The sequence below is a fragment of the Lampetra fluviatilis genome, chromosome 61 (genome assembly GCF_964198595.1).
Source record: "Lampetra fluviatilis chromosome 61, kcLamFluv1.1, whole genome shotgun sequence".
Classification (NCBI taxonomy): domain Eukaryota; kingdom Metazoa; phylum Chordata; class Hyperoartia; order Petromyzontiformes; family Petromyzontidae; genus Lampetra; species Lampetra fluviatilis.
Window position 1 is genome coordinate 4,848,832 of NC_136335.1, and position 27,908 is coordinate 4,876,739.

General features: G+C 54.9%; 1 protein-coding gene across 4 annotated transcripts in view; it reads right to left on the reverse strand.

The window, feature by feature from the left end:
• Positions 1–874: 874 nt before the first annotated feature.
• The window catches only part of NUP188 (nucleoporin 188), a 54,500-nt gene continuing 27,466 nt past the window's right edge, over positions 875–27,908 (reverse strand). For 2 of the 4 annotated variants that reach the window (XM_078881417.1, XM_078881415.1), the window contains exons 25-45: positions 27,135–27,238; positions 26,040–26,129; positions 24,972–25,091; positions 19,880–20,052; positions 19,419–19,488; positions 17,595–17,662; positions 16,748–16,988; positions 16,131–16,208; positions 14,841–14,926; positions 14,078–14,226; positions 13,709–13,905; positions 12,586–12,804; positions 11,993–12,091; positions 11,077–11,238; positions 10,035–10,172; positions 9,392–9,466; positions 7,670–7,903; positions 7,338–7,469; positions 4,645–4,703; positions 2,525–2,654; positions 875–1,184 (exon numbers count right to left, since the gene is read on the reverse strand). In XM_078881417.1, coding sequence (XP_078737543.1) covers positions 888–1,184; positions 2,525–2,654; positions 4,645–4,703; positions 7,338–7,469; positions 7,670–7,903; positions 9,392–9,466; positions 10,035–10,172; positions 11,077–11,238; positions 11,993–12,091; positions 12,586–12,804; positions 13,709–13,905; positions 14,078–14,226; positions 14,841–14,926; positions 16,131–16,208; positions 16,748–16,988; positions 17,595–17,662; positions 19,419–19,488; positions 19,880–20,052; positions 24,972–25,091; positions 26,040–26,129; positions 27,135–27,238 — 2,921 coding nt within the window. In that variant the 3' untranslated portion in view covers positions 875–887. Of the gene's footprint in view, positions 1,185–2,524; positions 2,655–4,644; positions 4,721–7,337; positions 7,470–7,669; positions 7,904–9,391; positions 9,467–10,034; positions 10,173–11,076; positions 11,239–11,992; positions 12,092–12,585; positions 12,805–13,708; positions 13,906–14,077; positions 14,227–14,840; positions 14,927–16,130; positions 16,209–16,747; positions 16,989–17,594; positions 17,663–19,418; positions 19,489–19,879; positions 20,053–24,971; positions 25,092–26,039; positions 26,130–27,134; positions 27,239–27,908 lie in introns of those variants that run through there. The other 2 variants (XM_078881416.1, XM_078881418.1) reach the window with 2 other exon arrangements.

Below are 27,908 nucleotides of genomic sequence, written 5' to 3' on the forward strand. Positions count from 1 at the left end.
CGTGTACTGTGCATGTAAAGTGCATGTGTACTGTGTGTACTGTGTGCTGTATGCGTGGTCACGTGCGCGCTGTGGTACCGAGTGGTTCGCAATGGAATGATATGGGGGGGGGGGCTGTCTAATTAACCCTTCCACCCGGGCCCCCCCCAGCACCGGCGCGCTTGGACACCTCCAGCCAGTGGGGCTGGAGGGGTTGCAGTTCCATCGCGTTCACACTCGGCAGCTGCGCACACACTGCGCTATGGCGAGATGTTAACTACCTCGCCTGGTGTACAGGAGGTCGTGGGTTCCATCCCGACCCTGACGCCTGATGTACATTTGTTGTTTGCGTGTCCCTCTTTCTCTCTCCCCGTGGTCGCGTGGATTTTTTTCCTCCGGGTTCTCTGTTTTTTTTCCCTTCGCATTTAGAATCAACGTGCGTTTAAAAGTAATTGCCTGCTGTAAATTCCCACTTCGTTCAGCTATCATTTGTGTGGCCAGGTCGCTTCTGAAGAAGAGCTATACAGCTCAGTGGGCCTTACCTGGTAAAATAATGGTTTCGTTTAGTACTATGGGTCTCTTTAGCGAATCTGTGGGTCTCTCTGCAAGTCTCTGGGGTCTCTATGCGAGCCATCGGTGCCTTGCCTGGGACCATCCAACCGCTGGAACTCCTTAGAACAAAATATAACTCTGTCCACGTAAGAAGCCTCCCTCTGGGTCCCTACGCGAGCGTACTGATTCCTGCGTGTCTATGGCAGCGGCGCGGGCATGGATGACATGGGTCCTGGTGCCAGGAATTAAAAGGACTTGCCCCCCCCCCCGCCAGCCAACACCCAAACGTCTCCCTCTCCGTGTAACCCGGCGCCTGGACGCCACCCCACCCCCCCCGCGCGCTCGACAGCTCTCCTTCACCGCAGCACCCTCTTGAGGAAGAGGTCGACGAGGTCGTGGAAGGCGTGCTCCCACGCGTCCGCCACGCCGCCCGCCGCGCCGGCGGAGCGCGACGTCGCTCGCCCACCGCCGCTGCTGCTGCCGCCGCCGCCCTTAGCCTGTAGGGAGACCCCCGCCGAGGTGCCGCTTGCACCGCCCGTCGCCGCTCCTCCTCCGCCGCCGCCGGCGCCGCCGCTTCCACCGCCGCCGCCGCCGCCCGGCGACACGGGGCTGCCTCTGCGCACCCAGCGCAGCATGCCGTTCTGCAGCGCCTCCTGGCACGCCACCGCGGCGGAGTGATACGGGAGAGATTAGGGGAGGGGGGTCAACTCAGGTCAGAATCGATCAGAATCTTGATTTATCCTGGAGGAATCCGATGAGCTACGAAGCAAATTGAAAACTAATTTCTTTAGAACCGCTTTTTGTGTTTAGTTTGTATTCATGTACGTTGAACTTCTTTCGCACCGTACGTAGCCAACCGTGCGAATCGGAGGTGCGAGGTAAGGACAACAAATTAAAAACAAAAAGCAGTTCTAAAGAAATTCGTTTTCAATCTAACTGATTTAAAAGTGCATAGCGCCCCGTGGTTTCCCAATGTTGGAAGGAAGAGCGTTCCAGACGGTCGCAGAAGCGCATCTGAAAGCGCCGCGCGATGCAGCGGTGACCAATGCCTTTGTTCAATGGCCGAGCTAAAAGCCGCCGCTGCTGCTGCTGCAAGGATGAGCGGAGTGTCGCGTGATGGTGGTTTATGCTCCTTAACGAGATCAGCGAGGTGTTGTGGTTCATTTGTGGCACGCACTTGATGGTGAATGAGCGCGACCTGAAATACATTTGTTTGGCAACCGGAGGCCAATGCAGCTCAGCGAGCCATGGACGTTGTCCTTCCCCCCCGTGTCTCCACTTAGCTCGGTTCGCTACATCAGGTGAGAAATAACGTCAACAAAGACAAAGACCCCACCACCCCCCGTATAGCCTTAAGACTGTTGGGGCAAGTGCTGTTAGCGAGCAACTAAGAAGGCCGGCACGGCACACGAGGGAGGTGGGTGACCAACACCACGCCCGGCCGCCTTTGTCTCCCCAGTGGCGATGTTTACACACGGCACCAGGTACTCATTGGAGGCTGAGTCGACCTAGGGGGGAGGCCCAGGACCGGTTCAGATAATCGTCACCGGTGTTGGTGGCCGTTGAGTGGGAATCAAACTCAGGTCGCCGGGTTCGTAGCACAGCGCGCTAACCGCAACACTACCCCACACTACGCACATACACACGCACGCACGCACATGCATACGTACGCACATGCATGCGCACGCACATGCACATACGCACATGCACACATGCACACGCATGCACGCACATGCACGCACACGCACGCACACACATGCATGCACACGCACGTACATGCATACGCACGTGCATACACACACGCGCACATGCATACACACGCGCGCACATGCATACACACGCACGCACATGCATACACACGCACGCACATGCATACACACGCACGCACATAAAACACACGCACATGCATACACACGCACGCACGCAATACACACACATGCACACGCGCACATACAAACAGAACCGGCGATAACAAAACAAATCCCCTCTTCACCAGCTCGGAGCTGAGCTCGCGCTTGATGCGCTGCTTGTCGCGGCAGGAGACGGTGCAGTGCTTGAGGTAGAGCATGGCCTGCGACATGAGCAGCGCCAGCGCATTCTCCATCACGAACACCAGCGTGGGCCTGGGGGCAACGCAAAGACAAAACGTCCCACAATGTGTAGCCTCTAGCAGAGGTCGCAAACGGGTTTTGATTCCTTACCCGTACCCGTACCCGGCCGCACCAGGGTCGCAAATGGGTATCCGTACCCGGCCGGGTACGGGTACCCGTTCCCTACCCGTACCCGTACCCTACCCGAAATGAGTGACAAACGGTTACTCACCAGTGACTCATGGCCTACCCGTACCCGTACCCGGCCGCACCAGAGTCGCAAACGGCTACCCGTACCCAGTCGGGTACGGGTAGCCGGGTATCGGGTAGGGTACGGGTATCGGGTACCCGGTTGCGACCTCTGGCCTCTAGCAAGACTGTTGGGGGCAAGCGCTGGCGGCGAACAGCAGCGGCGCCTGCGAAGGCTGGCACGGCTACGCGTGGGGGTGGGTGGCCAGCGCCACGCCTGGCCGCCTTTGTCTCCCCCCAGTAGCGACGTTCACACACAACACTCGGCACTCGTTTGAGGCCGAGTCGAATTAGCGGAGTCCCAGGACCGGTTCAGATAATCGTCACCGGCGTTGGCCGTGTACGAGAACCGGTGGGCGGCCAACACCACGCCCGACTGCTCTCGTGTCCCAAGTGGCGATGTTTACACACCGCGCTAGGTACCCATTTGAGACGCACACAACATAAAGATCCCCCCCCAATGTAGCCTGCTACAGACTTTTGGGGCAAGTGCTGTCAGCGAGTAGCAGCGCCGACGAAGGCCGGCACATCTGCACAAGAGGGTTGGTGGCCGGCACCACGCCCGATCGCCTTCGTCTCACTGCACCAGGTACTCATTTGAGGCTGCATCGACCCAATCGAGGCGCAGGACGGGTTCCGATACATATACGCCGCTGGTGTTGGCAGTGGCTGGGAATCAAACTCCCGTCAACAGATTGGTGGCACAATGAGCTAACCACTACGCCACCGCTCCCCGCGGATGCACACAAAGACCTCCCCCTTTGGCCTTATGCGCTCTGAAGAAGGGCCGTCGCCCGAAACGTCATCGGTCATATATTTTTCCTTTCAAGGCCACAGTGTTATTGATGAATGTGTTGAGTTTTTTTGTTATTTGTGCCATGGCCTTGCCAGACTGTCGGCGCAAATGCTGTTAAAGCCAGATTGAAAAGACATTTCTTTGGAAATTATTTTTGTATTTTAGTTTGTTGTGCTTCCCCCCCACCGCCGCCGCACCTCCGATGAGCACGGTTGGCTATGTACGGTGCGAAATAAGTTCAACGTACATACATACGCTGGCGAGCACCTATTGTAGGCCGACACGGTGTGAGGTTTGGCCAGAACTACTGACGCACACCGCACCCCTCCCCCCCCCTCCCATTAGAGCCATCGTCACCAGCCGTGTGACACTAGCAACGCAATTCAACACGAGCAATTATGGCCACTTATTTACGATTATGATAACAGCAAAGAGTCACGGGGGTTTTGTCTCGCCAATGAAAACAGGGTACTGGCATGTGAAGCTGTAATGTTGTAAATCTACTGCAAACAAGAAGAAAATGTATGCTAAAACCATTATTTTGCCAGAAAAGGCCCACTCAGCTATAACAGCTCTCTTTCAGAAGCAACCTATCACAAATTAAAACTCAACGAAGTGGCTTAATCATTACGTGGAAATGTATTGCAACCAAATACTCTAAAATGCGTTGATTCTAAATGTGGAAGGAAAAAACAGAAAACACGGAGGAAAAAAATCCACATGACCACAAAGAGAGAGACACCGCAAACTCCAAATATACAGCAGTAGGCGTCCGGGTCGGGATCGAACCTATGACATCCTGTATACCAGGCGAGGTAGTTAACATCTCCTAGCCACCGTGATGATGATGAGAGAGAGATACGCAAACTTCAAATATACAGCAGCAGGCGTCCGGGTCGGGATCGAACCTATGCCCTCCTGTATACCAGGCGAGGTAGTTAACATCTCCTAGCCACCGTGGCGTCCAGCGATACTTACTTTAGAGCCTTCAAGTCACCGGCGCTCGTGTGCTTTGCGAGTTCCCTTTTCCCGTCGGCCTGCAGATCCAACATCGCTGGTTAGTTGCAGTGCCACGGGCGGCAGAGGTCAAGGGTTACAGGTCACCGCAGCGGGTTTATCGTTTGAAGGTAAGGGGAGGAGGTGGAAAAGAGGAAGAAAAGATCAAGTAAAATTACTTAATGGCACCGAAGCTCCCACAAGGTCATGTGGGAGGGCGTGTGGCACAGTTTGGCGCCGGCTATCGTAGACTCCGGCGGTCGTGCCACTAAGGTTCCCCGCGGCGAGTAACGATGTCTTTACAAACAACGGCGCTAACCACTCAATAAAATTAACGCCTAGTAGCTTGCCGCGTTCCGAGATTTAGCGGTGAACGGGACCCCACCCTGCAACTTGCAGATGTAATAATAGGGTTTTCCCCCTTTTTTCTGGCAACAAAACTGAAACCTTTTTACAAGGATTCATGTCTGCATTAACCACAATACTTGCAGTCAAATGCAAACAAAAACACACTATGATAATATGTGCAGTGTCCTTGAAACTGATTGGTCCACACCAGGGACGGCTTTATTTTGAGCCTCGACCCAATTGGTGCTCGACCAGAGGACGCCAAAAGGCGTACAGCTCAAAGACGATACCGCTATCAAAGTAACGAGGGCTCGGGGTGAGCATCTACATCATTAGACCTCCTTTGCCAGTACCACAATATAATATTATTTTGAGCTGTACACCTTTTGGCGTCCTCTGGTCGAGCACCAATTGTGTCGAGGCTCAAAAGAAAGCCGTCCCTTGGTGTGGACCAATCAGCTTCAAGGACACTGCATATATTATCAGTGTGTTTTTTGTTTGCATTTGACTGCAAATATTATGGTTAATGCAGACATGAATCCTCGTAAAAAGGTTTCAGGTTTGTTGCCAGAAAAAAAGGGAAAAAAACCCCTATTATTATAAACTTGCAGTTGCTTCGGGACGGGGAAAAGGGTTAAGTGTGCATGGTTACACGGCAGCGGTGGTGCTGATACTTTGATGGCGATCCACGGGTGGATGATCGCAAGAGATATTCTTGTGGATCTCAGAACGAAGCAGAATCAACGCTGGTTTAATTTAGCGAACGCTTTTACAAAGAGCACCACATACACGTGAAAAGCAATAAATTAAGTGCGCATGTAGCATGTCGATGTTACGTGGGAGTGGACGCCAGCCCACGTAACATAAGCCGACTGCGATCCTAGTTTCGGCTGATGGCAATATAAACATCCCCCACTACTAGGGAGAATTCATGCATTTCAAAACATGATCAATTTCACTAACAGATTGCGATAGTAAATTTAGGTCTTTGGCATTGTAGGGTCAATTGTAGTAATTGTTGGTCACAGCTTTGTATGTATGTAAGTGTTGAACTTCTTTCACACCACCTTATGTAGCCAACCGTGCTAATCGGAGGTGCGGAGGAAAGGATAACTCAACACAAAAAGTAGTTATAAAGTAACGAGTTTCCAATCTAGATGATTTTAAACTGCATAGCTCCCAGTGATTTCCTGTTGGAAGGAAGAGCGTTCCAGACGGCCGCAGAAGTGCATCTGAAAGCGCCGTGCGATGCGGTGACAGTCTTTGTTCGATGGTTAGCCAAAAGCCGCCGCTGCTGCGAGGGTGACCGGAATTTGCGTGATGGGTCATGCTCCCTGACAAGATCAGTGAGGTATTGCGGTTCAACTGTGGCGAGCAATTTGTGTGCAATGAGGGCGATCTTAGACAGTATTCGTTCGGCTTTCTGGTGGATCATCGCAGAGCCGCGCTGAGATTCACCACAATGGATCGTCGCGTTGCTTGGTGGACTGGCCACGCTGGATTTAATGGGATAGGGGGGGGGGGGTCAAGGGTGAGAGGACGGGCCGTTGGGTGATGGTTTTAGTGCTGAGATTGTTTGATTTGTTACGCGGATGATGATAGTGGTTCCGCTTAGCCAATTGCCCCGGTTATATTTTACGCCGGAGGTCCCTGGGGTGATGCGTGAGCAGAAAGCGAGTGCAGGGGGTGGCGCTTCAGGAATATTGCACAACTAACAAACGAGGCGTTTGACCCTCGTAAACGAAACGCACGGCGATAATAAATACGTGACAGCGAAAGTATCCGAAGAAAGCTCGACACTTTAGTCTAACGACGACGTAAACAAACAATCTCTGTGTCCCAATACTCACCCTTCCCCCCCTCTCCTGCATAATAAATAGATGTTATCAATCGGCTTAACTTCGCGTTCCTATAGCCTATCCCCCCCCCCCACCTTGGCTCCTCCCCCCCTCTTACCCTATATAATCGCGTATCTCTATTAGCTCTCTTCACTTACTACAGTGATTTTGGCTGTAACAGTTCCGCCTGAAGACGGAAGCTTGTGTTGCCTCCGAAACGTCGTGATTTAATTTAGTTGTTTTTTCATTTCTATTTTTATTTTCACCTACGTGACTTTACCGAAAAAACCAAAGAGTATAAACAGACACATGAATACAAATCAAGTGGGAACCCAGAGGCGGCAGAAAAAAAGGTTAGGTACAGGTGCAAGTAAGCGCTATGTTTGAGTCTAACAGCGACATAAACACACACACACACGCACGAGTAAGTAAAAGGCCCAGGACGGCACAAACGTGTGGGAAGCAGTGACGGTGCTGGTGGTCGCCGACCTGCGCGGCGAGGCCCTGAGCGACGCTGATCGCGGAGAGGAGCGAGCCGAGCGAGGGGCTGGCGTCGGCGTCGCACGACGGAGCCACCAGGCTCAGCGAGAAGAGCGGCTCGTACTCCGACAGGTCCATCGTCTGCGCCACACGCACGAGCCGCGTCAGCCAGGGTCACGACACCGCGCGTGCCACATCAATCAGACTCGCGACAATAAACCGCGCAAGCGACGCCGGTCACACGGCGTCGACAAACCAACAGGACGACCGGCACGACGGGCCGCAATCGGCGAGTGTCACGACAAACCAACAAGCGGTGGGGGATGGTGCGGGGTCGTGACCTGGTCCAGCAGGATCTGGCAGACGTCGGGGCTGAATCGGCGCAGTGCGGCCAGCGTGGTGCCCAGGATGCGCAGCAGGCTCGCCTGGGCCAGGGCCACGCCGCCGGGGCCTCGCTCTGCCTCCTGGCCGACTTCGCCGGTGCCGCCGGCGCCGCCGACGCCGGCGCCCGTGCCGCAGCCGCCGCGACCACCGCCGTCCCGGCCGGGCGCCGCCGCCAGCCCCGCGCTTTTCGACTGCAGCGCACGAGACACCGTCGCGTCAGGGGCGACGATGGTCGCGGTCACGCGCAACGACCATCCATTCATTCACCTCCTTGCTCCCTCCCCGCCTTCGCTGGAACAAGCTCCGTTGCAGCACACAGAGCAATCACCTTCACTCGAACCGGCAGCCTCTCTTACAACAACCCCCATCCCTCTTCTTCACTAGCCCAGCGTCATCCTGCCACTGCCGCTACTCTCGAACCCCCTGCCGCCCCCCAGCTACGACCAGGCCTCCCAACTCCTACCACTACCCCAACCACTCTCACTACCCCTATCACTACCCCAACCCCTATCACTACCTCACCCCTATCACTACCGCAAAGTCTACCACTACCCCACCCCCTATCACTACACCAACCCCTACCACTACCCCTACCAATACCCCCACCCCTATCACTACCCCAAACCCCTATCACTACCCCAACCCCTATCACTACCCCTACCACTACCCCAACCCCTATCACTACCGCAACCCCTATCACTACCCCAACCCCTATCACTACCCCAACCCCTATCACTACCGCAACCCCTATCACTACCGCAACTCCTCCTTAACTGCTTCCACCTGTTCTCCTGTCACCATGACTACACCACCACGGGGGGGCGGCGGCGACATTCCTTTGAGGGTTGCGGCTCTCACTTCCAACGCTGACCGCCAACCAAAGTTGCGCAATTTGCAGCTGCAGTTTGTGCATCAAGAGGGGGCGACGCGTCCCGCCGAGTGACGGCCGTCTCCCCCGACAACCGAGCGCTCTCTCTCAATCGCTCCAGTCGCAGGCGGCGACAGTGAACCCCGCTGCAGCTTAACCAAGATCTGCCGAGATGTGACGACACTCTGGGCGCAGCGCTCACCCTAACAGGCTGTGTTGTGGGTGGGCGGGGGCGGGGGGGGGGGGGTGGTGCGGCAGGCGCTCGTGACCGCATGGTACGTCGCGGCGGCACCAAGCACACCCGCCGCGAGCCGAGCTAACGAGCGGAACGACAAAGCTGGGATGGAGGATGATACTTAATTTGGAGCTTTCGTGACTGCAGGAATTACTCTTTGGTTCTTTCGGTAAAGTCACGTATAAAGAGAAAATAATAAATTAAATACTAGCATACGACGTTTCGATTGCAACACAAGCAATCATCATCAGGTATAAATTACATAGAAACACAAATCTAGTATACTTAGAATTGTAATGTAATACAACAGAGAGTCGGATAACATAACAGTCAACACACCCTACCTGGTTGATTACGTTCTTCCTGAGAATGCTAAATTTGAGAGAGAGATAAAACACAGAACCAGAGACATATAGACAGACATATAAGTAGAGACAGATATCACAGAGATACATAGAGAGAGAGATGATGAAGAGGGAAGTCGTCGCTGGCGCGGAGAGAAAGAGTCGGGGGCAAAGGGAGCGCCGGTGGCTCTGTCCGGCGCTAGCCCGGCGTTAGCCCGGCGGCACCACTCACCGCGAGGTACTGCTGCAGGAGCTTCTGGCTGTGCAGCAAGGCGGTGCACGTCTGGCATAGGGAGCAGAGCGCCACCTGCAGCAAGACGGAAGGACGCGGACGCCGGCGTCAACAACCAAAGCACCGGCATTGGAACATTCCCTCTCGCCCGGCCGATGACGAATATTGTTTTGTAATCTTCCCCCACCCCCCAACCCAAAGGTCCCCCCACCACCCCCCCCGTGTGCTGTTGGCAGAGTGGCAGCGCCTATGAAGGCCGGACACACAGCATGGGTGGCCAGCACCACGCCCGGCCGCATTTGTCTCCCTAGTGTTGGCCGTGAGCGGGCATTGAACTCGGGTCACCGGGTTGGAAGCGCGGCGCGCGCTAACCACTGCACTACCGCTCCCCCCTCACCTCCCACCCACTCTGTCCATGGGTCTCTATGCGAGTCTATGGGCCTCTGTGTAAGTCACTGGTTACCATCGACTCACTACGCTTGAAAACCCGGTTTAAACCACAGGCAGCGGCCGAAACCTGGATCTGAACCGAGGCTATTTTTCAGCGGTGCCAGCTCTTTGATGTGCGAGCCACTCGACCCCCGTCGTCAACACCTTGACGGCGGAGCTCGCCTGCACGGCAGGTCACCTGAACAGAGCTCACCTGCACGGAGTTCAGCAACAGCGGCAGGTGGAAGTGCCACTCCCTGGTGAAGTAGGCCAAGTGCAGGAGGAAGGCGACCGTTTTCTCCGCCTCCTCCAGGCTGGCCTGGCCCAGCACCCCCCGCACCGCCTGCAGGCTCTGGGAAACGCGCAGCGGTGCGACACGCAGCCCAAGTCACAAACTCCGCTCTCCCCTTCTCTTCCCTACCCCCCTCTGCCCTCCGCCCGAGTGAGACGCTGCCACCCGGCACGAGATTGTCACGGCATCGCACGGCGCTTGCGGACGCGATTCCGCGGCCGTCTGGAACGCTCTTCCATTCCGATATTAGGAAGCCACTGGGAGCTACGCACTTTTAAATCATCCAGATCGAGGACTGACTTTTTACGTTCCGTTTGTTGTCCTTCCACCCGCACGTCCGATTAGCACGGTTGGCTACGTACGGCAGTGCGAAAGAAGTTCAACACATGTACGTACAGGCATCGTCGACACACCGATAAAAATGTGGGCACATTTAAATGCTAAGCCAGGTGCTAATGATATCAATGTATTTCACTTCGATTTAAAGCTTTCGTGACTGCAGGGATTCATCTTCTTGGTTCTTTCGGTAAAATCACGTAGAATGGAAATAATAAAATAATAAAAATAAAACATTAAATAATTCTCACGACGTTTCGGCCGACTCTGTCTTCTCGACAGACCTGTTCTCCACCTGAGGACGGCTGCTTGCGTTGTGGCCGAAACGTCGTGAGAATTATTTTATTATGTTTTATTTTTATTATTTTATCATTTCCATTCTACATGACTTTACCGAAAGAATCAAGAAAATGTATTTCACTGTTGGCTATTGGAGAGAACAAAGCTGGGGGGGGGGGGGGGCGGGGGGCATCCTACCCATGAATCAGGGGACACCCCAAACCTGAACGTCCAGGTAACACCCTACTGGCGTGACGAACGCAGCTACGCGAGGCACTGGCACGCCGCCGCCAACGAGCGCCCGCACGCGTAGCAAGGGGACGGCCGGTCAGCCGGCAGGGGTCGCGACCTGCAGGATGCGCTCCTGGTGGACGCCCAGGAAGTCGAGGGCCTGAGGCAGGGCGCTGTGACGCAGCTGCCTGAGGACGGCCTGCAGGACGGCCAGGCACAGGCAGTAGGCGCCTTGCCAGCTGGGCGCCTCGTGGCTCCTCCGCGGGGGTCCTCCAGCCTTCTGTACACCGTGCGTGCCACGCACGCGGGAGACACGCAGGGGTCACACATGGGACACGCACGGGGGACACACACGGGGGATACACGCGGGACATACAAGGGCACACACGGAGGTAACACACAGGACACACACGGAGGTGACACACAGGACACACACGGAGGTGACACACAGGACACACACGGGAGACATACACGGGACATACACGGGAGACACACACGGGAGACACACACGGGACATACAAGGGCACACACGGAGGTCACACATGGGACACACACGGGAGACACACACGGATAGGCACACACACGGGGCACACAAGGGGCACACATTGTTACACAAGGGACACACATGGGACACACATGGGACACACACGGGACACAGTCACACACAAGAGACACACACGACACAGTCGCATGCGCAGGCACACGAAGCATGTGGGACAATCCGGCTCTACTGTCAGCTCATGTTTTTGTTTGCTGCGGTTGAACCCGATTCAAGAGCCGAATGGCTCACAGGGCTATACCACATAAATTAAACTGAAAAATGAAACTGAAGTGACCCATGTAGGATCAGTAACCGCTCAACAACAGCAGAGGTGGAAGTCGTGAAGGTGGGCCGGATTGGTGGTTAAGCAGGTAGGCGAAGTGGTCGAGTGAGTGCGTAGGCGAGTGTGTGGGCACAGCTGGGCTAGTTGGGCGGCGGGTGTACGGGCGACACTCGGCGGGCGTGGGCGAGCACGCGTCCGGACGGTGCTCACCTCGAGCGCGGCGAGGCCGTTGGCGTCCACCTGGTAGGTGCTCAGCAGGGGCAGGCACAGGCACTGCAGAACCCCGACCGCGGCTAGCGCCTGGGCGCCCTGCACACCGCGGCGCACACGCACCGCTCGGCACCGGTGCCACCGGGACAAAGACAAAGCTACGCCGTGTAGCCTCTTAACGGACTCGTGGTTTCTTTTTGTTAACTGAACCCATTTCAACAGTCGCAAGAGAGGACACGCGGACGTGCAAGGAGGGTCACAGCACGTATGGATCATCGCGTCCTCTGGGTTGGCTTCTCTCCCTAAACAGAGGTGGCTTGTTAACGTGTAGAGGGTTCATTAAGTAACCAAAGCGGGGGAGCGGCATGACAAAGATGACGAACAAAATAAACGAAAAAAAGGAACGTGGGACCCACATCTGCGCGTCCTCCTTCTCGAATCAGCCGTCTTAGCGGATATACCGAGGGTAAAGTGAGTCCATCTGATGGGACGGGTGCTGTCAGTAGCGAGTAGCACTTACAAAGGCCGGCACGGCACGCGATGGCGGTGGGAGACCAACACCACGGCTGGCCGCCTTTGTCTTCCCGTCATACCTCCGCGGTGGTGGAGAGCGCCAGCAGCCAGTGCAGCGCTGCCTCTGTGAAGTGGAGCTGGCACCGCCGCTGCAGGCTCCACTCGAGGGCAACGCCCACGGCGGGCAGCAGCGCGCCCTCACGCACGCAGCTCAGGTACCCGCTGCCGCCGCCGCCACCGCCCGTGCCCTCCTCCAGCAGGTAGAGCTCCTTGGCCAAGTGCAGCGCCACCACGCACACCTGCGGCAGGACGCGGCACGGGGCCCGGCACACACGCCGAGAGTTTCGCCGTCGCCACCGCCGACATCAGAAAGACTGTCTTACAAAGGAGATTCCTGCTACACCGCTGAGACCCGAGCAGAGCGAGCGGTGGCAGCAGCAGCCGTGGCAGATGATGGGCGTGCATCCATCGCCTGTCTTGACGTGACCCGGTGGCTCAGAGGTCAGGGCACAGAGTCGGCACCGCTGAGATCTTGGGGTTCCAATCCGTTCGATGTTAGGACGCCACTGGAGCTGTGCACTTTTAAATCATATTGAAAACTAATTTCTTGAGAACGGCTTTTTGTGTTTAGTTTGTTGTCCTTCCCACACACCTCCTATTAGCACGGCTGGGTACTTACGGTGCGAAAGAAGTTCAACATACATACAATCTGGCTCTCAGCCACTGCCTGTGATTAATCCGGGTTGTCCAGCATTGATGCCTCTCACCAGAGAGACCTGGGCCTGTGCCTCTCACCAGACAGACCTGGGCCTGTGTCTCTCACCAGACAGACCTGGGCCTGCGTCTCTCACCACACAGACCTGGACCTGCGTCTCTCACCAGACAGACCTGGGCCTGCGTCTCTCACCACACAGACCTGGGCCTGTGCCTCTCACCAGACAGACCTGGGCCTGTGTCTCTCACCAGACAGACCTGGGCCTGTGCCTCTCACCACACAGACCTGGGCCTGTGTCTCTCACCAGACAGACCTGGGCCTGTGTCTCTCACCAGACAGACCTGGGCCTGTGCCTCTCACCAGACAGACCTGGGCCTGTGTCTCTCACCAGACAGACTTGGGCCTGCGTCTCTCACCAGACAGACCTGGGCCTGTGCCACTTGCTGTGTGGAGCGGCGAGTGTGGAATGACTGCCGTGTTGTCCTCACCCCGTCCCTGTCATCCCTGGCAGGGGCTGGAGCTGAATCCGTGTCCATGCTGTCGACTTCCAGGGCACCGGCTTGTGGCGCTGCTGCCGCCGCCGCCCGCCACGAGCTCTGGCTCTGCTCCATGAGCGCCGTCACCTCCTGCCGCAGCGTCTCGCACACCAGCTGCACCAGCTGCTTGTATCCGGGCAGAGTACCGGCTTCAGAGGGGGGGGGGGGGGAACGTGGATAGGCGACGGGGTTACCACCGTCACCATTACCGCCACCAGCACCGTTACCATCATCGCTTCAGCGGCCGTCTGGAACGTTACTGTCACCCCACGATTATCAACACGCGCGCGTGGACAAAACAACGGCACGGCGGCTTCCAACCTCGGAGGCGCCTCTGCTGCAGAACGAGCATCACGGCCGCCAGGAGACGCGCTTTGATCTTCTCGGCGAGGCGCCGCTCCGTCGCCTGCTGCAGCCGTCGCAGCACGTCCAGCAGCTCCGGCAGCACGTCCTGGCCGCCCGGCAGAGCGCTGGCGCCACGGGGGAACACGCAACGGTGCAAGCGGGAGGGCGTGAGAACAGAGGGCGGAGAAAAAAAACGCCGGCGGGACACAGGGCTGGTTCCGTGTCACCCCGGCCAGTTCTGTCTCATCCCCGCGCACGCGAATTTGCTGCGAGGTCGACGGGGAGCGGCTCACAAGTCACAGACGCCGAGTCGGCACCGCTCACATGCTGGGTCTCCCATCTCGGCAGCCGCCCGTGAAAGTGAGTTGATGTACATGTGTGTGTGTGTCGAACTTTTCTTTCGCGCCACCGTGCGTAGCTAAATCGAGGTGCGGGGGAAGGACAACAAACTGAACACTGCATGCAGTTGTAAAGAAATTAGTTGGTCAATCTAGACGATGATGTAGAAGTGCACAGCTCCCAGTGGCTTCCTAATACCGGAAAGAAGAGCGTTCCAGACGGCCGCAGAGGCGCATCTGAAAGCACTCGAAGTGGTGACCGCCACCTTTGTTCGATGGCTCAGCCAAAATAGCCGCTGCTACGAGGATGAGCGCGATGATTGTGGGATGATTTGAAAGTGTTGTAGCTGTGCATGTCCGTGCGTGTTCGCGTGCGTGTTCGCGTGCGTTCGCGTGCGTACCTGCCCCAGTGCCGCAGCAGAACACACAGAGTGGTAGACAACATGGCCATGAGGTGCATGCACAGCCGACTGCACTCCACCTTCACCTGTGGGGGACAGCACACGCAGGGGGATGCACAGAGGACAGACGAGGAGACGTTAGAATACATCGATACGCATGGGAGACACGTGGTGCCACGCGGGGACACAGGAGGACATACATGGACACACGGGCACACACATGGACCCATGAGTACATACACAAGGACCCACTGACACACACTCAGATACATGGGGACACATGGGGGACATGGGAATAAATGAAGAAGCATGGAAACGCATACAGACCCACAGAGATATACAGCGTCTCAGAGAGATAAGACTTATGAAGGCTGGCACTGCACACGAGGGGGTGGATGGCCAACACCACGCCTGACCGCCTTCGCCTCCCTAGTGGCGATGTTAACTACACACCGCACCAGGTACTTATTTGAGGCTGGGTCCAGCTAGGGGAGGCCCAGGACCGGTTCAGATAATCGTCACTGGTGTTGACTGTGGGCGGGAATCGAACTCAGTTCGCTGGGTTCGTAGCACAGCGTGCTAATCGCCGCACTACCGCTACAGGACACACACGCACACATGACCTCACACAGTCAGGACATGAAGAAAAAGAATAAAACTATTTTTTTTTATTTTACCAGGTAAGGTCCAATGAAGCGAACTGGCCACAAGAAATGACAGCTCAATGAAGTGGCCTATCGTGTGGACATTTTCAGCAGCCAAATCATCTAAAGGCACGATTCTAACCGTGGAGGGGAAAACCGAAGCACCCGGAAAAAAAATCCACGCGACCACGGGGAGAGAGACACGCAAACCTCCAAATAAACAACAGGCGTTAAAGGATTCATCTTCTTGGTTCTTTCGGTAAAGTCACGTAGAAGGGAAATAATAAAACAGGTCTGTCGGAAAGACAGCGTCTGAAATCATTTCAGACGCTGTCTTTCCGACAGACCTGTTCTTCACCTGAGGACGGCTGCTTGCATTGTGGCTGAAACGTGTTTTATTTGTATTATTTTATTATTTCCCTTCTACGTGACTTTACCGAAAGAACCAAGAAGATGAATCCCTGCAGTCACGAAAGCTTTAAATCGAAATTTAGGCGTTAAAGGGTCGGGATCGAACCCAGGACCTCCCGTAAACCAGGTGGGGTAGTTAACATCTTGGCACCGCGACCGGGGGGATGGGGGGTGCAGGGGGCAGAGGGGGTGGGGAGGGGGGGGAAGAGGGGGGAGGGGGGGGGACTACTCTCACCAGGACGCTGAGCCCCGCCAGGACGTCCTGCATGACGGTGGCCCTGGTCTCGTCGTCGTCCAGGAAGAGAATGTTCCCCTGCAGTGACACGCACGGCGCGTGAGCGCGGCACGGCTCGGGCTCGCACACACGCTCGCTCACCCTGCTCGCTCGCTCACTTACTCAGTGACTCATTTGCTCATTCACTCGCTTCAGTCGACCACTCACCTGCGTGTTCACTTGGTCACGAAATACATGCACTCGCCCTCTCGCTCATTTTCTGTCCGTACATTCACTGGCTAACTGACCCTTCAACCGGCGCACTCACTCACCCATCTACCCATCCATTTATTCACCAACCCGCCTTATTTACTAACTTGCCCGCCCACCCACCCATTCACTTACTCACCCACCCTTTCACTTTCCCACCAGCCCAGCTAACCGCTCGCTCACTCACTGCCCCACTGAACCCATATAAATGCTCACCAAGATACTATTCAACTGCAAAAACAATAATAATCCGAACAATATCACTCGCGCGCAACACAAGACCAGCACGGGGGAGGCGACGGCCTATGTGATTGCAGCGTCCCTATGTGACCGCTCGCGCACCCGCGTGACCGCTGGCACGGACGTACGTGATTGGTCGCGAGGATGAGCAGGGTCCTCCACGCCTCCACCAGGTTGGTTCCGTCTTCTGCGGCCTCCGGCGCCGCTGCGTAGCCGGCGCCGCCGCCAACATCCTGGTCCCCGTCGCCGAGCTGAGCGCGCGACGCCAGGCGGCACGCCAGCCCGCGCACGTAGCCCGACCAGTAGCGGTAACGGCCGCCCTCATTCAGCCTCCGCAGCACCAGCACCAACGACGGGTCCAGAGAGCCACTGGAACGGGGGGCCGGGGGGGAGGGTGGCGGCAGTAGCGGCAGGGGCATCAGCGTGGCCGCATGCAGCCAAACGTCGCTGCGGTCGCATCTTTGCCAAAATGTGTAACTGTGGAATATTTGGAAACGCCGCTTCTCCCTGTTTCAAATCCGGATGATGCAACCGGCGTCGTGCCGCGAAACGAAGAATCAATTCCGATGTCTCGTGCAGCAGCGCGACCCCCTTTGTGACAGACGAACGGCCCACGTAAGCGGATATTGTAGAACTACCTCCCTAACGTCGTCAGGTGCCTTCTGGTCCACACACAGGGGCCAGCTGGTGAGAGTAACGTTGGGCCCATGACACACCAAACCAAACATTGAAATTCTCACAGCTGGAATTTGGCCAAATGGAAGTGCGGAACCAAATTTAATTCATAGCTCGGGGCGAGCAGCGACATCACCACAAGTACGTGTGGTTAATGCAGACTTGATTCCTTGCTAAAGGTATTTGAACATCCCGTACGAGTAATCTCGTCTGGAGGCGCACGACAGAAGAGGCCCCCGGACAGCCGTTGGTGGGGTTTGCATGGGGGATGCGGAGCGGACGTAGTGCGGGGACTCTCACCTGACGACGTAGAAAACCTCCAGGGAGATGATCTTGAGGATGAAGGCGCACGCTTCGAGCGTGCTGACCTGACGAGGAGAGGGGTGGCACAGGGCGACACCGCCGGACGTCACTCGCGGTTCACAGCAAGGCAAGGACTCTTCAACTTTCATCTTGATTTGAAGCTTTCGTGACTGCAGGAATCCATAACTCTTTGGTTCTTTCGGTAAAGTCATGTGGGTAGAAAATAAAATAGACCACGACGTTTCGGGCGCAACACAAGCGTCCGTCATCAGGTGGGAAAGCGTGGCCTGCTGCTGAGGCAGACTGGGCGCCCGAAACGTCGTGAGCTTCAACTAAACTTAACCTTTTTATTTTACCAGGTAAGGCTCCCACTGCTATTGATGACGACGGTGGTGGTGATGATGCTGTTGATGTCGTTCCAAGTGTATTTTGTTTAACCTAAACTCAACTATATTCTTGGTTCTTTCGGTAAAGTCACGTAGAAGGGAAACAAAATAATAAAAATATAAAACAATAAAATTCTCATGACATTTCAATCATCATCAGGTGTGAAATCCACACCTGGTGATGGATTTCACACCTGATGATGATTGCTTGTGTTGCAGTCGAAATGTCGTGAGAATTGTATTGTTTTATATTTTTATTATTTTATTGTTTCCCTTTTACGTGACTTTACCGAAAGAACCAATAATATGAATCCCTGCAGTCACGAAAGATTTAAATCAAAATCTAAGCTCAACTTTCAAAACTAAACTTTTTATTTTACCAGGTAAGGCTCCCAATTGAGCTATTTCCTTTTCAGTGGCCACAATTGATGGCTCAACAAAGTGGCTTGTGATCATCACGTGAAAATGTACACCAGCCAAATAATCTGAAATGCGTCATGTTGATATGAACTGTGGAGGGGAAAAAAACCAGGAGGACCCGGAAAAAATCCACGCAGAGAAAATATCCACAGGTGTTGCTAGTTTGTTCAAACGATGAGGCCTTGGTTATGTATGTGTGTATGTATGTGTGCATGTATGTGTATGTATGTGTGTATGTATGTGTGTATGTATGTGTGTATGTATACGTGTATGTGTGTATTTATGTGTGTATGTATGTGTGTATGTATCTATGGGTGTATTTATGTGTGTATGTATGTGTGTATGTATGTGCATGTATGTGTATGTATGTGTGTATGTATGTGTGTATGTATGAGTGTATGTGTGTATTTATGTGTGTATGTATGTGTGTATCTATGTGTGTATCTATGTGTGTATGTATGTGTGTATGTATGTATGTATGTGTGTATTTATTTGTGTATGTATGTGTGTATCTATGTGTGTATGTATGTATGTGTGTATGTATGAGTGTATGTGTGTATCTACGTGTGTTTGTATTTTCTTCTTTTGCCCCGTGCGTAGCCAACCGCGCTAATCAGAGGTGCGGGCGAAAGACAACAAACTAAACACAAAAAGCAGTTCTAAATAAATTAGTTTGTCAACCTCGATCAGGGATGGGGAACGTCTGGCCCGCGGGCCGTATAAGGCCCGCGAAATCATTTGGTCTGGCCCTGCCAAGGCAACCGCACCACTCGAAATTCAATAAATCTAGGAGCTTTTTTCATAGCAACGAAAATTGAATTTTGTATGGCCCGCGAATGATGTTATAAATATCCAAATGGCCCTTGGCAGAAAAAAGGTTCCCCACAACTGATCTAGACGATGATGATTTAAAAGTGCACAGCTTCAGTGGCTTCCTAATATCGGAAGGAAGAGAGCGTTCCAGACGGCCGCAGAAGCGCATCTGAAAGCGCCGCGCGATGCGGTGAACGTGTACCTCGATGTCGGTGGATATTGGCAGGAAGTCGCTGAACAGGGGATAGGTGAGGTTCTCCCAAAAGTCCTTCCTGAAAGAAAGAAAAACCAGCGGACAACGCTATGACACACAAACTGAGTTGCCGGTGCTATTGGGTCGGCAAGCTTCACAGGTATGATGGGCGAGCGGGTGGTTGCATACCGTGTCAACCCATCATGGTTTACCCCGTATTCTTGTGCAGGGAAATTGAGTTTTCAGGTCCATACGGCCGTACAACCATTTCAATACGGGCAAAATCATACTTTTTTGTCTATTTGTTTGCGTTTCTCCCTTGCGATGGGACTTTGTAAGATGAACGCTGAGATTTATAAGGGGGCACGTGGTGACCGATAAGCACTGAATTGGTCTGAGATAAGGTCGAGGCACTGAGAAGGGTTTGACAGGTTTGTGGTTGTGGAGTAGATGGATGGGTGGCGCCCCACCTGCTTCTCAGGATGGTCATGGCGCTCTGCCGACGGTCCTGCCACAGCGCGTACACGAAGGCCACGGCCGTGCGGTGGAGCAGCGGGGGACAGGAGGGCGCCCCGGGGCCTTCCACACACACCAACTCCAGCACCACGGGCAGGCAGCTGCCACTGCCCAGCGCCAGCTCCTGCTGGGTAGCCGACGCACACAAAGACAAAGATCCGCCGTACACACATACACTCTCATACATACACACATACACTCATACATACACACATACACTCATACATACACTCATACATACACACATACACACATACACACACACACACTCATACACAACAACAACAACAACCGCCATTCGCCACTAAGTGGCGGTGACGTCACCACGACGCTTGTGCCAGGCCATGTGCACCCTGAGGCCACGTGAAGTGTCGAACGCCCGCTGGCAGGAGGTCACGGGGCAGACCCAGGTGCCACGGGTCGACTGACCGAGATGACCGAGATGACTGGCTGATGCACCACCTGTGCCCCCTACTGTGCCAACTTGCTGTGCTTTAGCCACCCGGCGCTCCGCTCGTTGTTGTGAGCGTCGCTCCTCCGCCCTCCGTTGTTGTTGGAGGGCGACTGCCTCCAACTGCCCAGTAGCGTCCTTCACGAGCCTCCTCCACTGAGGCCGATCTTGACACCGCTGGTACCAGTCATCGGCAAGTCCACTCAGCTCCACGTCCTCCTGTACCACATCACTCCATCTCTTCTCTAGCCCGTGCTGCGCCCGTTTAGCCCCCTCGATCCGGCCGAACAAAAGCTGTTTAGGCATGCGGTGGCTGGGCATGCGGGCTACATGACCCAGCCAACGCAGCCTTGTCTTCCGGAGGAGCTCACTGATGGGACTTTGCCCAGATCTTTCAAGGACTTGTGAGCTCCTCACACAATCCAGCCTGGTTAAACCCAGGATGGATCGTAGGCAGGCCAGCCTAAATGTTTCCAACCGGCGAAGATGCTCCACTAGGGGGGTCCACGTTTCGCAAGCGTAGAGAAGGGAGGGAATGACCATGGCCGAGAAGACCTGAAGCTTCGTGCGGAGCGACAGACCAGGTAGCTTCCACACAGCGTTACGCAACCGATGAAAAGATATTGCCGCTCGACTGATTCGGAGTGAGACCTCTGCTGATAAACTGGAGCCGGTCATAAGCACACTGCCCAGGTATGGGAAACTCTCCACTCTCTCCACAACTGCCCCATCACCGATTGGGAGTTGTGGGGGTGGAGTGCCCGATGGTACAAAATACCCAGGCAGGTGCTTAGTTTTGGTGGGGCTGATGGTAAGGCCCCACCTCTTAGTGGCACGCTCCAGTCTCAGCAGCAGCGTCTCCAACTCCTCTTCTGAATGAGCAGCTATTACCAAATCATCGGCATACATAACGTGGTTGACCAATAGGGAGCCATCCCTTGATTGCACCCGGGCGTCGATCAGCCTCCCATTATATCTGTACCAAATGGTAATTCCCCCGGTACAGCTATTGAAGGCTTCACGAACTACGCAGTCGAAATAGATATTAAATAATGTGGGAGCCAGAGGACATCCCTGTCGCACCCCAAGGTGTATAGGGAAAGGCTCCGACTCCCGGCCACGTAGTTTTACCCGGGCCCGCTCACCATCATGAAGGTCCTTAAAGATCGTGAGCAGAGGGTCAGGGACTCCGAAAGCACGAAGAACAACCCAGAGCCCAGTCCTACTGATGGTATCATAGGCCTTGACCAGGTCAATAAAGCAGAGATGTAGGTCTTTTTGGAATTCCTTACACCTCTGCTGTAGCAGATGGACAGAAAATATGGCATCTGTGCAGGACCGCCCTTTCCTGAAACCGCATTGGGGCTCCGCAAGCCTCTCCTCAGCGTGACTAGCAAGGCGATGTTGAATAATCCTTGCCAGGACCTTACCCGGCACACTGAGGAGTGAGATGCCCCTGTAGTTGTTACAGTCGGTACGGTCCCCCTTCTTAAAGAGGGGGACCACCAGGGCATCCTTCCAGTCCTGCGGAACCCGTCCAGTGGTCCAGACTGTTGTTATGATGTCATATAGGGCAGTCTGTGCACAAACGCCACCCTCCCTCAGCATTTCACTTGGGAGATCATCTCTGCCCGGTGCCTTCCCTGGTCTCAGACTCCGGATCGCCCTCAGTACTTCCTCAACAGCTGGTACCTCAGCCAGCCACTCACAGGGGGTGACCTCTTCCAATATTTGAGGCACCGCAGCCTCAGCAGGGTCATCCTCACTTTGTGCCATGATGTTTTCCTGGCTGAGGGATTTCCCCTCCCCCAGGACCTCACAGAAATGCTCAGCAAATCTGCATACCTGTTCCTGGGGGTCGTAGATTGGATCACCGTTTTTTCCTCTAATGATGGTAATAGGTGTGGCGCTGCAGGTTACTTTTTTGATGGAGTTAAATAGTGATTTGTGATCGCGGGCCACTGAGGCAGACTCCATCTCCTCAGCAATCCGCGACCACCACCCATCCTTACAGCGCCTTACGGCTCTCCGAACCTCCGAGCGAAGGCTGCGGTAAACCTCCTCATTCTCTGACGTTGGATGCTGTAGGCGATGAGAGTGGGCCTGTCGCTTTTTCTCAATTAACCTGAACACCTCCTCCGTCAGCCAGGGTTTCTGGGGAGGTCTGGACCGCGTACCCAAAGCAGCCATTGCAGCTGCATGAGTCACAGTCTTAAACCTCGCCCATTTACCCTCGACATCAGGTGGAGTGGGGGACGATGCCAACCCCAGCTGCAAGCAATGATGAAATTCTCGCTTGCAACTTTCATTAGCTAGCTGAGACCAGGCCACTTTTGGTTGGAATGGGGTCCTGGGTGTACACCCACCACCGGAGTGGAAGAATGGCAGGCGCATCTTACAGATGACTAGTCGATGGTCAGAGGTCAGATCAGCTCCACGGTAGGTCCTGGTGTCAAGGACATGGGCTCGCATCCGCTGGTCCGTCACTATGTAGTCCAGCAGATGTTCTTGCTTGGACCCGGCATGTATCCATGATGTTGTGTGGATGCGCCGATGCCGGAAGAGCGTGTTGGTAATTACAAGCCCATGGGCTGCACAAAAATCTAGCAGCCTCCTACCGTTATTATTGAGCTGATCTGGCCCATGCCTTCCAATCACTCCAGACCAGGTGCCAGCATCATGACCAACTCGGGCATTGAAGTCACCCAACAAGATGACTCTGTCCTGAGTGGCCACTTTAGCCAGCACCTGTGACAGGAGGTCATAGAAAGCGTCTGACTCATCGGCTTTGCCTGCATCCCTCCACGGATGTTCGTCTTCGGTGGGGACATAAGTAACCACGACCACCACTCCTCGCCTCTGGTTGATGGGGAGGCGAGCCCAAAGTATCCTGGGGCTTACAGCTTCCCACACCTCACCGCCACGCTCCCACGCCCCCTTCATTCTTTTGTTCAGAAGAAGAGCCACACCCTGTTGTTTGGCAGTCTCCTGCCCCGAGTAGAGGACTGTCCACCCCTCATGGTGGCAGGAGCCAGAACCGGTCCACCGGACCTCCTGAATGCCACAGAGATCCAGGCGGTACCGGTCCAGCTCCCGACAGAGGAGTGGCAGCCTCTCCTCCGCAGTGAGCGTTCGAACATTCCACGTGGCCATCCGCAATGGTTTTTCGTTGTTTCTGGAGGAGCCCCGAGGGTGAAAATTCAATCTCCTGGCTCCGCCAAATGGGGTTTGGCCAGGAGACGTCATAAAAGCCTGACCCCCCGGGGCCTCCGGCACAAGCTGATTAATTACAGGTTTATGTTTAATTCGTAGTTTAGTGGTGGTTAATTGAAGGTGGAGGGGTTACCAGCCCCTCGCACCCGTCCAGAGCCCCCGTTTAGCCACTGTGGTGGTCACAGACGCCATGAGGGGAGAGGCCAATGGGCATTGGCCCTCCCCCCACAGCACTGCCCACGACAGTGTTGCCCGTCCGGCACCGCGAGGAGGTAGGAGGTTGTTTTGCCGCACTCATACACACACACATACACACACACACTCATACATAACACATACACTCATACATACACACATACACTCATACATAACACATACACTCATACACACACACATACACTCATACATACACACATACACTCATACATACACACATACACTCATACATACACACATACACTCATACGTACATAGATACACACATACTTACACACAGATACACACATACATACACACGTAGATACACACATACATACATAAATACACACATACACTCATACATACACACATACACTCATACATACACACATACACTCATACATACACACACATAAATACACACGTAGATACACATATACATACACACATATACATAGATACACTACATACATACACAAAGATAAAGATCCCCCATATAGCCTTAACAGACTGTAAGGGCAAGTGCTGTTAGCGAGCACCTATGAAGGCCGGAACGATACACGAGGGGGTGGGTGGCCAGCACCACGCCCGACCGCCTTTGTCTCCCCAGTGGCGATGTTTACACACCGCACCAGGTACTCATTTCAGGCTGAGTCGACCTAGGGGAGGTCCACGACCGGTTTAGATAATCGTCACTGGTGTTGGTCGTGAGCGGGAATCGAACCCGGGTCGTCAGGTTCATAGCGCAGTGCGCTAACCGCTACACTAAAGCTCCCCACAACCGGCGCACACACACACACAAACGCACACGCACATACATGCACGCGTACACACAAAGACAAAGATCCCGTGTAAATCCTTTAACAGACTGTAGGGGCAAGTGCTGTTAGCGAGCACCTAAAAAAGCAGAAACGGCACACGAGGGGGTGGGTGGCCAGCACCACGCCCGACCGCCTTTGTCTCCCCAGTCGCGATGTTTACACACCGCACCAGGTACTCATTTTAGACTGAGTCGACCTAGGCGAGGCCCAGGACCGTGAGCAGGAACCGAACTTGGGTCGCTGGGTTCGTCGCGCAGCACGCTAACTGCTCCCCATTATACACACGCACATATGAGACACACGCATGTGTGTGTGTATGTATTTATGTATGCGTGTGCGTGTGTGCGTGCGTCCGTTTCTCACCTTGGAGCCGCTATCCGCGCCGCTCTCCGGCTGCAGGTCCAGGAAGAGCTCGATGAGGCCGGGCTGGGTCTCCACGGCAACCGTCAGGAACTCCAGGATCATCACCTTGATTCTCATGTCCTGGGCACACGGCGGCGGGCAACGCGTGGTGAGTGGACGCACCTTCAACGCGTGGTGAGTGGGTACACAGTGTGACGCGTGGTGAGTGGGTACACAGTGTGACGCGTGGTGAGTGGGCACACAGTGTGACGCGTGGTGAGTGGGTACACAGTGTGACGCGTGGTGAGTGGGTACACAGTGTGACGCGTGGTGAGTGGGTACACAGTGTGACACGTGGTGAGTGGGTACACAGTGTGACGCGTGGTGAGTGGGTGCACAGTGTGACACGTGGTGAGTGGGTACACAGTGTGACGCGTGGTGAGTGGGTGCACAGTGTGACACGTGGTGAGTGGGTACACAGTGTGACGCGTGGTGAGTGGGTACAGTGTGACGCGTGGTGAGTGGGCACAGTGTGACGCGTGGTGAGTGGGTACAGTGTGACGCGTGGTGAGTGGGCACAGTGTGACACGTGGTGAGTGGGTACAGTGTGACACGTGGTGAGTGGGCACACAGTGTGACACGTGGTGAGTGGGCACACAGTGTGACGCGTGGTGCGTGGGTACACAGTGTGACACGTGGTGAGTGGGTACACAGTGTGACGCGTGGTGAGTGGGTACACAGTGTGACGCGTGGTGAGTGGGCACACAGTGTGACGCGTGGTGAGTGGGCACACAGTGTGACACGTGGTGAGTGGGCACACAGTGTGACGTGTGGTGAGTGGGCACACAGTGTGACACGTGGTGAGTGGGCACACAGTGTGACACGTGGTGAGTGGGCACACAGTGTGACGCGTGGTGAGTGGGTACACAGTGTGACGCGTGGTGAGTGGGTACACAGTGTGACGCGTGGTGAGTGGGCCCACAGTGTGACACGTGGTGAGTGGGCACACAGTGTGACGCGTGGTGAGTGGGCAACACGTGGTGAGTGGGCACGCGGGGACTCTGAGGGCTGTTTGTGAGGAGCCTGCACCTCGGTGGGTGATCGCAGGCGGCCGATAAAGGCGTCCCGTATGGCCGGCGCATCTCCGCCGAGACAGCCGTACACCGACATGGGCGCCACCTGCCGGCACAAGCCGCCCGTCACTCACACGGCACGCGCCACAAGGACAAAAATCCCCCATACGGCCTCTAGAAGACTGCTGGGGCAAGTGCTGTTAGCGAGTAGCAATGACGAAGGCCGGCAGTGGTGATGTTAACACACCGCAACGGATTATCATTTGAGGCTGAGTCGACCTAGGGGAGGCCCAGGACCGGTTCAGATAAATGTCACCGGTGTTGGCCATGAGCGAAATGGAACTCGATTAGCCAGGTTCGTAGTGCCGCGCGCTAACCGCTGTGGCACCGCTCCCCGCAGCGCCAGCACGTGTCGCACAAACATGTGCCAAAGAACCAGCGCCATCATCGGTTGTTAAAACAACAGTTAACGAATTTAATTTCACTGAATTCACACAACATAACAAAACACGTTAATAATTGCCAACATCTGTAACAATTTTATTTAGATTCTGGGAATGCAATTGCCAATAAAACCCACAAGGTCGAAACCGATCCAGAGTTCCGCAAATTTAAACAAATGCTGCTAGAGAATAATGATGCGGGCAGCTGATGGACATATTTTTGTTCATGTGTGCTTACCATTGCTTTGACCTCTAGTTGTGCCCGGGCACGTAATGAAACGCAAGTTTAACTATGAAATACATTTTTAAAACAATGTAAAAAATTAAACGCATCCATCACTTGAAAAGAGGATGTTACTACAGCGGTAAGGTGTCCGGGAAAGTGTAAAGTGTGATACTCATGCCAGCTTCATTGGAATACTTTAACTATCTACTTTTGACAGTTTGGATTGTATCATCTCCATTCAGATGAGACTCACAATGAACTTAATAATTAATCATTCACTCGAATCGTGTTTGTTGAATTGTTTGTTGTTGTAACTCTCTGACCCCCATGCCCCTATTAGAAATCTTTGATGAAGAGCTTTATAGCTCATCAGATTCTTCTGCAGTCAAAAATAAAGATACTAAAGGGGGGAAGGGGGGGTCGGGGCACGGCTGGCGCTCACCATGGCGAGGCGCTTGAGCAGCTGCACGGCGAGCCTGGGCAGTGCGGCGTCGTGCCGGTGGTAAATGTAACGCGCCAGGATCGCCATCACGTTGCCGTGGACGCCTGCGGTGGGTGGACGGCGCGCAAACCCACGCGCGAGTCACGGGGGGACGCGGGGAGGGGGCGCGGGAGGGGGACGGGGGTGGACGCAGGGGTAGGGGGGGATGAGACGCGGGGGGGGGGGGGACGGGGGTGGACGCGGGGAGGGGGGCGGGAGGGGGACGAGGGGTGGGACGAGGGGTGGGACGCGGGGGAAGCTGGTAGAGGTCGTAGGAGACAAGACAGCAGGACTGTGACGAGAGGGAGTTAATCCCTCTCGACGGAGACGCGGATAACTTAGCGACGCTGCTCGAGACAGCAAGTGCGCCGACGGACGCCGAGGGCGGTGACTGGCTGCATACCGTACAAACAGAAGAGACTCGCCGAGCTCACCGAACTCGCCGAGCCGATGACAGTGGGGGGGAAAAAATGTGACGCGTGTCCCGCTCGCACCCAACAACCGACTCAACGTTTCACCGCTTCAGTCGGCCACACTATGAGAATGGCATCGCTGACAGAAGGTCGCGAGTTCGATCCTGGCCCTGACATCTGCTGCTGTATATTTGGAGTTTGCGTGTCTCTCTCTCATCATCATCACGGTGGCTAGGTGATGTTAACTCCCTCGCCTGGTATACAGGAGACCATGGGTTCGATCCCGACCCTGACGCCTGCTGTATATTTGGAGTCTGCGTGT